Genomic DNA, 13923 nt, shown 5'->3' on the forward strand with positions numbered 1-13923 from the left:
CGATAATAAGAATTTCGATGTTTTGAATATTATGAAATTGAATTTTGGGCATTGATCACAGCATTGAGAACTGGTCATACCTGTACAAGTGAACATTTCGCTAGAATCTCATGGGAAAAACAACTGTTTTGCAAGTGTGGATGTCCCGAATTCACTCTTAGACATCTATTGTGTGACTGCATACTCTTGGCGAAGGGCAGACGTAGATTTCTTGAGTTTTTACTGGGGGGTATTTCGGACACTACTGATCCTGTTATAAATATCAGAAGGGCAGTATTGTTGATGTGGAAGGGCCTGCATGTTGAGGTTCCAAAATTTTTTAAACAAGCAAATGTTACACTTTAAATTTCATCATCTCTTAATTTAATTTACTTAATAATTTAATTTACTTAATATTGTAGTTGTGAGGAGCTCCAAACTGGCAAACTGGGGTTTCTTTTTAGTCTTATTATCCATACCCATCACGTCCAACTATACTCATCTTAATCTCATTCATAAATCAACTATAACCACAAGAAAGGATCTACATAAATATCAAGATTTTAGAAATATAATCAACATCTACAAGAAAATCTAATAGAGGAATATAAACAACACTAAATAATTGAAATATAAAGATATCAATTTAATGCAATTCAGAACAAAGGAAAATTAAAAAATAAACGTCATGGCTATTGGACCTTCGGGGACTTAAGGCCAAAAACAAAACCAACCAACCAACTCCTTATGACTTCAAAAAACACCTCCTAAAGTATTTATAACCAATTGTAAAAAATAAAAGTAAATTTTTCAAAAAATATTCAATTAATGTAAAAAGTCATTGACAAATTAAGTAAGTCTTTAAGGGGATGGTGGGGTCCACCTTTTTGTTATAACCAGTAGAAACATTGGTGCTAATGTATGTAACAGTGTCTGACATAAAAAAAATGGTGGGGTTTCAATTTGCAAAAGAATTTTAGGTAGTTTATGGCTGGCCTCTAACGATACATATTTAAGTTTAAACGGGTTTTTCTCAAAATAACGTTTTCTCAAATTGCGGACAGTTTATCTCTGAATCTACTGAACCGATTTTAATAAATAATAACTCGTTTTGTTTGTTAGCATGTCCTGTGTGAGAATTTACTAGAAAATGGTCAAAAAATTTTAAAAAAACATTTTTGCAGACTAAAAAAATTCTGAAAAACATAGTGTATTTTTAAACAAAATATTGAAACATCTCTAATTTTTTTATTTTAGTCGATTTTTCATTATTGGTGGTAGATTTCTATGCAAGACACCTTCCTTTTTAAAAAGCAATTTGGATTTTTTGTTTCCGATTTGTCAATCTTGAGATAAACTGTCCGCAATTGGACAACTAACTTTTTGGAGTTTCGATCTGAATGCTGTCTGCAGATTATGATATCAAATAAAAATTAAAAACAAACGATTATTTTTATTCTCCAAATATGTACTAATATAGGCAAAAAAGTTTTTTAAATATTTATAATAAAAGAAATAAGAAAAAAATTTTTTAAATTTGGTCTTTTAAGAGCCTTCTAAAGTGTAGTAGTACCTTAAAGAAGTTACGCACATTTGAACTTTGAGTGGTAAAACTCGAATGAATAGTGAAAAAAATTGTTTTGCTTGTCATTTTTTTTTCTTTTAAGTATGATTTAATTTTCTTTCTTGGGTCTTGTAGATGATCTTATCCTCTTCAAAGTCCAGTTTGAAATTTGAAAAAATATTTAAAATTATAAAAATAGGGGATGATTTTCTGAAAATAAATAAGAACAATTTTCTCAAAAACACCACCTTTTTTCTATCCAAATTTTTACTAATAGTTCTTAAAATAATTATTAACATTTCATATGAATTTCAAGCGGGCTAAACCATTCTGGCAATCAGGAGAATTTTTTTTTGAAATATTTATTTTCACAAATTTTCAAATTGTTAACTTGCATTTTTAAAAACAAATGAATCGCTATATAACATTGTTGACGTGAACGTTAACAATTTGAAAATTTGTGAAAATAAATATTTCAAAAAAAAAATTCTCCTGATTGCCAGAATGGTTTAGCCCGCTTGAAATTCATATGAAATGTTCATAATTATTTTAAGAACTATTAGTAAAAATTTGGATAGAAAAAAGGTGGTGTTTTTGAGAAAATTGATCTTATTTATTTTCAGAAAATCATCCCCTATTTTTATAATTTTAAATATTTTTTCAAATTTCAAACTGGATTTTGAAGAGGATAAGACCATCTACAAGACCCAAGAAAGAAAATTAAATTATACTTAAAAGAAAAAAATGACAAGCAAAACAATTTTTTTCACTAGGGTAAATGTGGGTATTATCGAGGAATTTTGTATACGTCATACATCCAAGTGGTTTAAAAATTATAAATAAATGTATATGGCTTTGTTTTTTTTTAAATGAATATTTAAGCTTTCTTTTCTTTAAAAAAAAATTGCCAATGTTATAGAAAATAGTTTTAATCGTTAAATAAATGATTAAATAGAAGACTCCTTTGCTTGTAATTTCGCGGGACTTGTAATGGCTTGAGGGTATTTTCGCGTGTCAAATATCGCGGATGAGTGTATTATCGCGTGGTAAATATCGCGGATAATTTATTTATTGCTTTTTGGATTTTTGTAATAGTTACTTAATTAAAATGTAGTAAATGTAAAAAATTAAAGGGAATAATAATATAGTTTTTAAAAATATAAATATCGCAAGAACTTGAATTAAAGAAAATTTTAAGCATTATAATAAATGTACGAATTCAATAGTAAACTAGTATCACAAGAAGAAAGATACTTGGTTTTATTATAATAATTTAATTAGTCTCATAATATAAAATAATACTCTGATAAAATATTCTAAAGCAATTATTATCAAATATTTCTAACGTATTTCTCATTTGACACTTTTGCTCCTTTTTTATAGCTATTAAAAATTTTTTCCTTAAATATACAGATCTCACTTACTTTAATTTTTTTATCTTTTCCATTACTCTTTATTTTCTTGCTTGTATTTTGTAACTGTTATAAGATATACTAAAATTCTGAACGTTCAAATAAACGAAATTTTTATTGTGTCTAAATGTGTTTAACAGTTACTGTGCAAAGTGGAAAAACAATGTTAATTCAACATTTATTTAGTTGAAAATTAATTTTTTTTTATATACATACAAAGTACTTTTATTAAAATATAAATTAAAACAAGCAAAAATAATATCGGCTATAATTTCAACGTTTTAAACTTTAGAGACACACTGCTAACCTTACTTTCAAGGGTTATGATAGGAGCCGCGAAAATACCCACATGTTAAAAAAAAGATGTCTCCATTATCGTGACTGTAAATATTTAATAAAAATCAATTTTTTTTAACTAAACAAATTTTTTTTATGAAGAATAACAATAAATTTACCAAAATATAAAAAAAGAATCATCTCTTAGAGTTTTATAGAACATAAAAACAATAATTTTTGACACCACTGTAGAGTTGAATCTCAAACCAAGGTGAGCCATTTTGAACTTTTTTCAGACAACAAATTTTAAAACATTTTTAATAAATTGATTAATAGAAAAATAATCAAAAATATGATGCATATTATAATGTCTTAGTTGTCAGGTTCAAGGAGTGATTTTTTATATTATTTGAAATATTCATTAAAATATAAAATACCGCGATAATACCCACACCCGCGATAATACCCACTTTTACCCTATTCATTCGAGTTTTACCACTCAAAGTTCAAATGTGCGCAACTTCTTTAAATTTATCTTTTTTGAAAAATAAAAAAATACGTGTCTCTTTATTTTTCATGTAGGGGAGAGTCTCCAGTTGTGAGACAGTCAATTTTTTTAACATGCAATATTAAAAAGCCGATTTGTTTATATAAAAACATTTCTTTTTATATGAGCCAACTTTTTCGTGTATGCCGAAGTGGATATATAAACTGTTTTTGTTAAATACCAACACTGTGTGTGATAATCGACTAAAAAGCGTTTTTTCAATAAATGCAAAGTAGGGGAGACTGGGGCGAAAAGTTAGACTGCTAAAACCGTTAAAATTCATTATCTTTCGAACGAAAATAGTTAAAGCATTGCAATTTTAATTATAGAAGGGTGTTATCACCCTAAATAAATGTCCGGAGTTGTGTGCAATTCTGTTTATTTTTGTGGTGTCGATATTGAAATTTTTTTTTAACCTACTTTTGAAAATTTTTTCACAAAAGAAAATATCAACTTTTAAGTATATTTTTTGCATTTATTCTCACCGCGATTTTTTACTTCATTATTTGGGTCCCCTGAAGAGATACCTAAGGGTATTTGCTAAATATTTTTAGTCAGATTTTTTATATTTGTTGTTAAACCAAAAACGCACCCTGGGGCGAAAAGTTAAATGTATTTTTACATGTTGTTAAAAAAATTATTTTTTTTCGTTTTTTTGGGTTTATTTGTTTAAACATTATTTATTTGACATTGGGCAAGTACTCTGTCAAAAAATAAGCCGGTTAACGTGAAATAAACCAAAAAATTTTTTTTTTTTGAAATTTCAATTTTTTAACTTTACAACTATTCTAAAGCTTTTGTCAAATAAAAAAAGATCTTTTATTTACTAAATTACTTGTTTACGTATACTTTAACTTATCTACTACTTATCACTTATCAGAAAATAGTTTTAGTAGGCTAAAAATAGAATTTAACTTTTCGCCCCAGTATGGGGCGAAAAGTTAAAAAAAACAAAATTTTCAAAAAAGGACAAAACCTGTATTTTTTGCGAAAATATCAGGAACTTTTTTATTGAAAGTTGTAGAGGACAAGTTGCCCTACAATATTGATATACATATATTTGCATCTAAGCGGCTTATATTGCCAAAAAAGAATCATTTATGCAAAATTTAACTTTTTGCCCCAGTCTCCCTGCTTTTTTTCCAAGTTAATTAATTGGAAAAGGTAAATCTACGGTTGAAAATAATTTAATTTTCCTTTTTCAAAATAGCGCCAATTTCTGGGTGTGAGACACAGCATATCACCAGTTGTGAGACGGTGTCAACACCCATCTGGGCAGCATAAAAAATACGACTTTGCAGGCATACTATTTAAATGTTGTTTTGATTTTTTTTCTAGTATTTTTGGGCATGTCAAGTGGAAAAAAGTCAAATGATTCAGAAGAAATCAATTTTAATGCTCTTGTTGAAGCTATTAAATTGTGTTTATTTGATAGTCATATTTTGGCGAATAAATATTATTATTTAGTATATAATAATATATATTATTAATATATTTAATTATTTATACTAAACATATAACGTTTTATGTCAAACTTATTAAATTTTATCAATTTTTAATGAGTGTCTCACATCTGGAGACATTTTTTTTTGACAAAAGCGATGTGCTCGGAAAATGTATCGTAAAATTTTTTGAGTTCATCGAAACACTACACTTTCTTTTAATGAAAGTTGCGTATTTCTGTTACCTTTCGAACGGTGTATTTTATTTACAATTTCGTTTACAATTTACGGGTCAAAAATGAAACCCGTCTCACAACTGGAGACTCTCCACTACAATAACATATTTTAGCGATCCATTTTTTAATTTAATTTATTATATAATGATATTTAAAAAGTGGATCCTAGTAAGAATGTACTTGGTAAAATTAATGTTCGACACTTTTTTCACAGCCACGCAATTGACTCAACGGCAAATTAAAGAAATTGATAATTGAAAATATTGCTTCGCACGGTCCAACTCTTTTTGTAATATCTCGGAAACCCATAAATATTTTTTGCTGTTCTTGGACTCTATTTAAAGCTTAGGTTACAAGGAATAGTCTGTAAAAGTAACAATTTTTTTCATCAACTTTTCTAAATTTTGCTAGGAGTCAAAGTCAGGGTAAGAAATTCAAAAAAAAAAGGAATTATTTTTTTGTCTTCATAACATGATATCTCGCTTCCATTTTATGCAATACAAATGAAAATAGTGGCATTTCATTGGAAATTTAATAAGCTTTTCAATGCAATTTAAAAAAGCATCTAGCTTCATTTTTAACGGAGTTATCACTCTTTTTGTGCGGGTGTGTTTTTTAATAGCTCGAGATGTTAGCGTTCGCACAATTTCCACCGGTAGTGTACGTGTACGGAATATATGGGGCCGTCCATAAACTACGTCACGCCTTAGAGGGGGGGGGGGTGAAATTCATTTTTTGTGACGTTCTGTAGAAAAAATTACGCTAAAGCATGTAAAATTTGTAACGTGGGTAGGGGGGGGGGGGTAGAAAAATTATGCAAAATAGTGTGACGTAGTTTATGAACGGCCCCTATGGCATTAAGGGCACGAGCAATAAATTTTCTTTAATAGTAAAAGGGTTCGTTGATTAATTAAGTAAAGATGATTTAAGTGCCCGAAATAGCATACTTTCCGTGCAGGTAAGACAAATAATATATTATTTATCCGTACACTCTTAGATAAATATACTAGATGCGGCGAGGGTCGATGGTGGGGACTACCGATATATATATAGCATACTAAATTTTCAGTGTGTGTTAGTGCTGCCCTCTTCAACTTTTCGCCGTTTCCAAGGTTACCGCTTGGAAATCGCATTTTTTGAGTCATGAAAGGCTAGAATTTCATTTCTCGCCAATATCACTACTTTTCTTTTTTGAAAAAAACGTGTTTTTGTTATAACAATAAAAACTAATAAAACAATTTTTTAAAATAAAATTTTTTAAAATAAAAAACTTTTAATTTAAAATAAAAAAACCTAATTATTATTTTTAATTAACTTTTTTATTTAAAATAAAATATTTTGATTATTAATTGTAATTAATTTCCTTTATAAAAAAAAGTTATTAATTATTTGTTTAATTGAAACAAAATTTTTTAATTATTAATTAAAATTAATTGTTAATTAATTATTTTTAATTAGTTAAATAATCTTTAACGTCCGAGATTCTTTATAAATTAAGGCAAATTAAACGAAAACATTCGGACAATGAATAAAATATTTATTTACTCCAACGTTTCGAAATCTAAATGATTTCCTCTTCAGGGAGTCTATCCAAAAAAATATACAAAATTAAAATAATAATAAAAATAAAAATTATATACATAATTAAAATAATAATAAAAATAATTTAACAATAAATAAATAAAATAAAAATTAATGGATAATTATAATGTTCATTGTAATGTAATAACTCGATAGAGTTTGGAGCTCAGTTTTAAATTTGACTTTGTAGTTTGCAATACGTATTTTTACTTAATTTGACAAATTATTTTTGTTTTATTGTATTGTATTGTGAACCGTTATTTATTTAATTATTTATTAGGGGAGAGTGGTCCTAAGTTGGCCGTGGGCCTAAGTTGGCCACCCTGCATTTCTCAGAGATGGTATACTGGACGAATCTATAATTTTGTGGTATGATATATTGATAAACCATGTTATAATTTATGGACCTAATTATAATCTAAGATTCTTCCACGCATTGTGAGGACAATAATATTGTTTTTGACCAAAAAAATTTGATTTTTCTTGTTTTTTCGAGAGCAGCTACAAGAGATAAATAATTAAAAATTTCTAAATAAGTGTGTGCGCTAGTTCCTTTATTTAATGTTGTAATAAGAGGTTCTGTTGATTTTTTAAATAAATTTTTTTTATTAGCGTAATAATTTGAAACTTGTAAAAATCTACAGTGGTCCTAAGTTGGCCACCTATTGTTTTTGTTTGTTTTTATTTATGTTTTATTTCTTTTTTGTGTTTTTTATCACGAGAAAGACCGTAAAAGTGTAACGTAGGAATTAAACAAAGACAAAAAACAAAAAAAAATGGTTTAAAAAACATTAGAAAAAATGAAGTACAAAAACGCCTGTCTCTACAGCCATCCACCACTGTAAATAAATGAAATAAAATATTGCTTCATTTTCTAAACAAAAATAGTTAAATAATGCGTTTTTATTCTCCTAAATGTATCAAATTTGTAAAATTTCTGCGTAATTGAAAAGAATATGCATTTCTTCCTTATACTCAAGCGAAAAAAAGTGGTGGCCAACTTAGGACCAGGGGGTGGCCAACTTAGGACCGCTATTTCTAAAATGTCCAAAATGCAGCTTTTCACGATTTATTGTATTAAGACTACAAAAGTCATTCTATAACGTTCTAAATACCACAAAATTATAGCAAAACGATCTCTGAACACTAATATATACTTGCCGAAGTGATTAAATTTCATTTTGTTACTATTTTCGACCAATTTGCTTAGGCGGCCAACTTAGGACCACTCTCCCCTATCTATGTGTTATTTATTATTTATTTATTGTTTTTATACCAAGACGGATTATTTATTTATTTATGGTATGTTTATTATTTATTTTTTGTTCTTTACTATTTATTATTTATATTTATTATTAATTTTCATAATTGTATTATTAATATTTCATAAATTTAAATTTTTTTGTATTAATTAATTTTTAATTTGTTATTAACTTGTTACTAATTTTATTATTGATTATTATTTTTCACATTTTTAAATTTAAAAAAATTTTTTTAAATTATTTTTAAATTTATTTTATGAATATTAAGTTCCTTTATAATTTTCTGACTCGAGACTCTACTCCATCGTCAGGGCATAAAAATTTAAGTCTTCGTCTCTATTTTAATTATTATTTTTTGGTAAGATAATTATCCATTAATATTTATTTTATTTATTTATTGTTAAATTATTTTTATTATTATTTTAATTATGTATATAATTTTTATTTTTATTATTATTTTAATGTTGTATATTTTTTTTGATAGACTTCGAAACGTTGGAGTAAATAAATATTTTATTCATTGTCCGAATGTTTTCGTTTAATTTGCCTTAATTTTTTTTTTAATTAAAATAAAATATTTTTATTATAAAATTTTTTTAATTATGAATTTTAATTTAAAAATTGTATTTAAAATGGAAAAGGCTAAAAATACATAAAGTTTGAGAAATGAGAAATATTTTGTATCAAACGATAATAAAACTTCTATAATGCTAAAATTATTTAATTTTTAAACAAATATTTTCCGTCTCTTTTAAAATTATTCATTACTTTGGACCAGAAGATATTTAATTTACACTGAAAAAAAAAATTTATTTGATTCAAAAAACCGATTTTATGACTATTATCAATTAAATATTATTATTTACTTGGATCAAATAATATTTACAGTGGAACCTCGATTATCCGAACTAACCTAGGCAAGGACGGGTTCGGATAATCAAAAGTTCGGATAATAGAGATTTTAATTTTTTTAATATAATTAAAGTAAAAAATCGACAGGGTGGCCACCAAAACTCATGAATAAAATTCACGTCTATTTCCCGGTTTTTTCAAGGTTTCTAGGAAATTTTCAAGGTTTTTTTGTTGGTTCAAATTTTACTATAGTTATACTTAAAAAAATCAACTACTTCCACATTTATTATTATTTTTTATTGCCGAATTTGTTTTAGGCTTTTCTTACGATTCTGAACAATCAATCGTATAGATTTTAAAAAATTCAGGGTTGCCACAAATAGGGTAATGTCACATTGAGTGGACCGCCACTTTGAGTGGACCACCTGAGCTTTTAAGTTATCTGACAGCGGAAACATGAAATAAATAAAACGAATAGCAGCACTGCACCTAGAAACCGTAATAAATTAAGTTCCGCGATAAACATGTACGTTATTGTTTGATGTAACGCATTTTTAAGAATGCAAACCAAAAAAGAAGTCGCTCTTACAATGAGTAAAGTGATTCAGAAGTGTAAAAGTAGTGTAAAATTTAAGTTTTAAAAGGTAACTTGTTTTTTTCCTGCTACTTTGGACATTGAAATTGATTGTCTTAGTTTAATTAAGTGATAATTTTGACTCAAAAAAAAATTGTGGTGGCTGCCATAAAAAGTTGTATTTCAAACATTTTCACAATCTACTTTTTTAATAAAAGTTCTCAAAAGAATTCAATTATTTAAAAAAATGTAATAAAATTCGATGCAGGAATTCAATTATTTTCATAAATAATAAGATTATTTACATTATTTCAATTATTGAAAAAAAAATTTGAAAAAATTCATTGCAAGAATTCAATTAATTTCATAAATTAATAAAATTCTTTACAGGATTTCAATTACTTTTAATACAATTTTAAGTAAATTCTTCGAAAAATGTCACTATTTTCAAAAATTTTGTTAAAATTCTTCGAAAGAATTCAATGATGTATTTTATCAATTATGTATTTTTAAAAATTCATGCTATAATTCTTTTAATATTCAATTATTATCTAAAATTTTAACTAATATTCATTTTCAAATAAATTTTTATTGGAAAATTCTACAAGAATTCAATTATTTAAATACAAAAATAAATAATTTATTGAATAAATGAATGTTTTTCGAAACTAAATTAACATAAAGAATTTTATCCACAAATTTGATTTTTGTCGAGAAATTTTAATAAAATTTTATAGAATAATAAATTTTTTCGAGGAATTCAATTGAAATTGTATTAAAAATAATTGAAATTCTATGATGAATTTGATTATTTATGAAAATAATTGAATTTTTGTAAAAAATGTTATTATTTATGAAAATAATTGAATTATTGCGAAGTTTGCTTAGAATTTTATCAAAATTTTTTTGTTTTAAATAATTGAATTCTTTTTAAAAATTTTATTAAAACTGTAGATATTGAAAATCATTGAATTGAGAAAATTTTTTTGAAAATAATTGAAATTTTGTAAAGAATTTTATTAAAATTTTGGAAAATAATTGAAATTTTGCAAAGAATTTTATTAAAATTTTGGAAAATAATTGAAATTTGGAGAAGAATTTTATTATTTTTAAAGATAATTGAATTTTGATGAGAATTTTTTTTAATTTTCAAACATAATTGAATTTCTGCGAAGAATTCTATTACTTTTGAAAATAATTGAATTTCTGCAATCATTTGTAACTTCTCCAAAATTCAATTTTTTCCAGTTACTTAAATAAAAATCTGTGACTTTTCCCTGACTTCCCTGACCAATTTTACTTTCCCTGAATTTTCTCTGAATTCCTTGATTTTCCTGACCTGTGGCAACCCTGAAAAATTTTAATTTTTTCAAAAAATAAAATTTTGAAAATGGTCAAAAATTTTTTTTATTAAGTTTTAATAATATATATATGTAATACTAAAATTCAAGGTTTTTAAAAAAATTCACGTCCAATTCACGGTTTTTTCAAGGTTTGACAAAATTCACGTTCATTTCAAGGTTTCAAGGTCCGGTGGCCACCCTGATCGACAGTTGAATTATATATATTTCATTTAATCCACTTTTTTAAATATACATAAGTATATATACGTAAATATATATTAATTCATAATAATATATTAATAAAACATAGAATTCAGAATTTTTAAAGATTTTTCTGGCATAAATTTCGTTATTTTCCTTTGAAAGATTCGGGAGGCCAAAAAAAAGTTCGGATAATAGAAGTTCGGATAAAATGATTTTCGGTTTGGATTAATAGAGGGTTCGGATAACAGAGGTTCTGATAATCGAGGTCCCACTGTATTTCAATCAATAACTTTAGTATTTGAAGCAAATATTATTTAATTGACTCTCATAAATATTATTTGATTCAATTAAATATTTAATTGATAATAGTCAATTAATCGGTGACCATGATGACGTCACAGCCTTAAAACACATGCTTTGCAGAACCTATGACGTCATAATGGTTCAAATGCTCTTAAATAAAGTTGATAGCTTAAGATAAGTCAAAAATTAAAACTAGCCAACATTAAATTTAAGACTTTTGTTTTGACTGTGTAGATATTCCATTAAACGAAGATTATATTAACTGCAAATTACGTTAAACATATATTTGATTCAATTAAAATATGTCCAAATATAAATTTTTCGGCATAATAATTCTGTTATGAATTATTTTCGTGAATTGTAAATTCCATTACAGTACAATTTCATTACGTAAAAATTAAAGTTTTAAAAATTTCAATTAAATAAAGATGTTGCTTTACAAAAGTTAAAACAAGCAGAAAATCTTATACGTGACTATTCTTTTTAACAATAATTCATTTACATTAAATTTCTTTTAAGGAAAATTACTCACTTGCTAAAGTTTCAACTATTCCAAATTTTTTCAACGTCATGTTATACATATATTTTTACTATACTTTTACGAGAAAATTCTCACATTCTGCAATTCGGTTAAATTTAAAATAACTTACTTCAGGATCAATTTCAATACTACTTCTATTCAATAATAATTTACTGAAATTGAAATTAAAATTATTGAAGATATATTAAATAGCACGTATAGAAATTAAAATTCGATGTTGACAATATTCTTACAATCTAAATACAGACCACCTTACTATGCGTCTTACAATCTTTTATTAACAGAAAAATAATTTTTAAAATTCAAACATATTTTTTTTTATTAAATTTTCTTGAAAAATCTACATCATATCATGTTTTATATATTTTCTAGAATAGTTTTTAGTACAAAAAAATTATTTCAAATTTCTCGAATTTTTTTGTCCAAATTTTGACGAAATGCTTTTTCTAAAAAAAATTACACGTTAATGCCTTCAAGTAATTCTCATACTGTAGAAAATAACATTAAAAATAATCATAAGATCATTAAAAAGCGTTTACTATTTTAGAAGTTATTCAAATCTTTGTAAAACATTGAAAATGACGATTTTTTAAAAATATCTAAATAAAATTTTGGCTAAATGACTTGTGAAAGATCTTGTACTCATCAAAATTTTATCATCTTTCAAAAAATAAAAAGAAAAAAATTTTAGTTTCCATACATTTTGTTTTAAAATGTTTTTCATTCACCTGAAAATAGGTATTGTCTCTCAATTTTGACCGGTAGCATATTGTAACTTATTTTTTTGTAATTAAATACATTTGTATCCAAACAAATACCAAAATATTCTGTATTTGTTTATATGAAAATAAAAAAAAATATTTTTCTAAAGATTAAAATAAATTATTTAAATTTACCTCTTCAACAAAATGCTTTGTTTTTGTTGACATTGTCACCTTTTTGTTATAAGGTTCCTTTTAAATATGTGAAAATCTGTTGTAACTTGGAAACAAAAAACAATAAATAATGGGTGTTTTCGACGTCGTCGGTCGTACCGGTCAGTTGCCACAAAAAGGTGCTTATTTGAGACTATTTAGGTTAAACTAAATAGTCTCGATAGTCTCAAATAAACAGTTTGAGCACCTTTATGTGGCAACTACGGAAGCGCCTACGCGCCACGAGGCAAAGAGAGGAAACCTGTTTCTGCTAATGTCGTTTAAAGGCGCACTCACAGCTAGTAGGCAGCAATACAAATTTGAATTTACTGTCTCTTTCACTCTAATTGACTTTCTCTCTTACTCCAATTACTGCCTGCGCAGGCAGGCAGAGCTGTGAGTGCTCCATTAGCTTGTGAAACATAGGAACACGTTCGATGGTTCGCTGGTTCGGTGGTTCGATGATGTGATTGTTGCTAAATAAAAAATTTAAAATAAGTAATAAAAATGAACCAAATTAATTTAAATTGACAATTTTAATGTAATAAAATATTTTTTAGATATTATTCATAACAGATATTAATTACGAGGTAAATTAGGTGCTTTAAAAAAAATCATATATTTTGAGGTTATAAAATGTTATCACATTTAAGGCCTAATGTTGACCTTTTTCCATTACTTTTTCATAACACATTTTATAACCTCAAAATATATGATTTTTTTAAAGCACCTAATTTACCTCGTAATTAATATCTGTTATAAATAATATCTAAAAAATATTTTATTACATTAAAATTGTCAATTTAAATTAATTTGGTTCATTTTTATTTCTTATTTTAAATTTTTTATTTAGCAACAATCACATCATCGAACCACCGAACCAGCGAACGTGT

The 13923-nt window shown here is 25.9% G+C and overlaps 1 protein-coding gene across 1 annotated transcript in view; it reads right to left on the bottom strand.

Annotated features, from left to right (window-relative positions):
• The window catches only part of LOC122505074 (helicase SKI2W), a 243877-nt gene extending 230608 nt beyond the window's left edge, over positions 1 to 13269 (bottom strand). The window contains exon 1 of the mRNA XM_043616495.1: positions 13013 to 13269. Coding sequence (XP_043472430.1) covers positions 13013 to 13045 — 33 coding nt within the window. The 5' untranslated portion in view covers positions 13046 to 13269. The remainder of the gene's footprint in view (positions 1 to 13012) is intronic.
• Between the last annotated feature and the right edge of the window lie 654 nt (positions 13270 to 13923).

This window comes from Leptopilina heterotoma, unplaced genomic scaffold, assembly GCF_015476425.1.
Source record: "Leptopilina heterotoma isolate Lh14 unplaced genomic scaffold, ASM1547642v1 Lhet_34, whole genome shotgun sequence".
NCBI classification, from domain to species: Eukaryota; Metazoa; Arthropoda; class Insecta; order Hymenoptera; family Figitidae; genus Leptopilina; species Leptopilina heterotoma.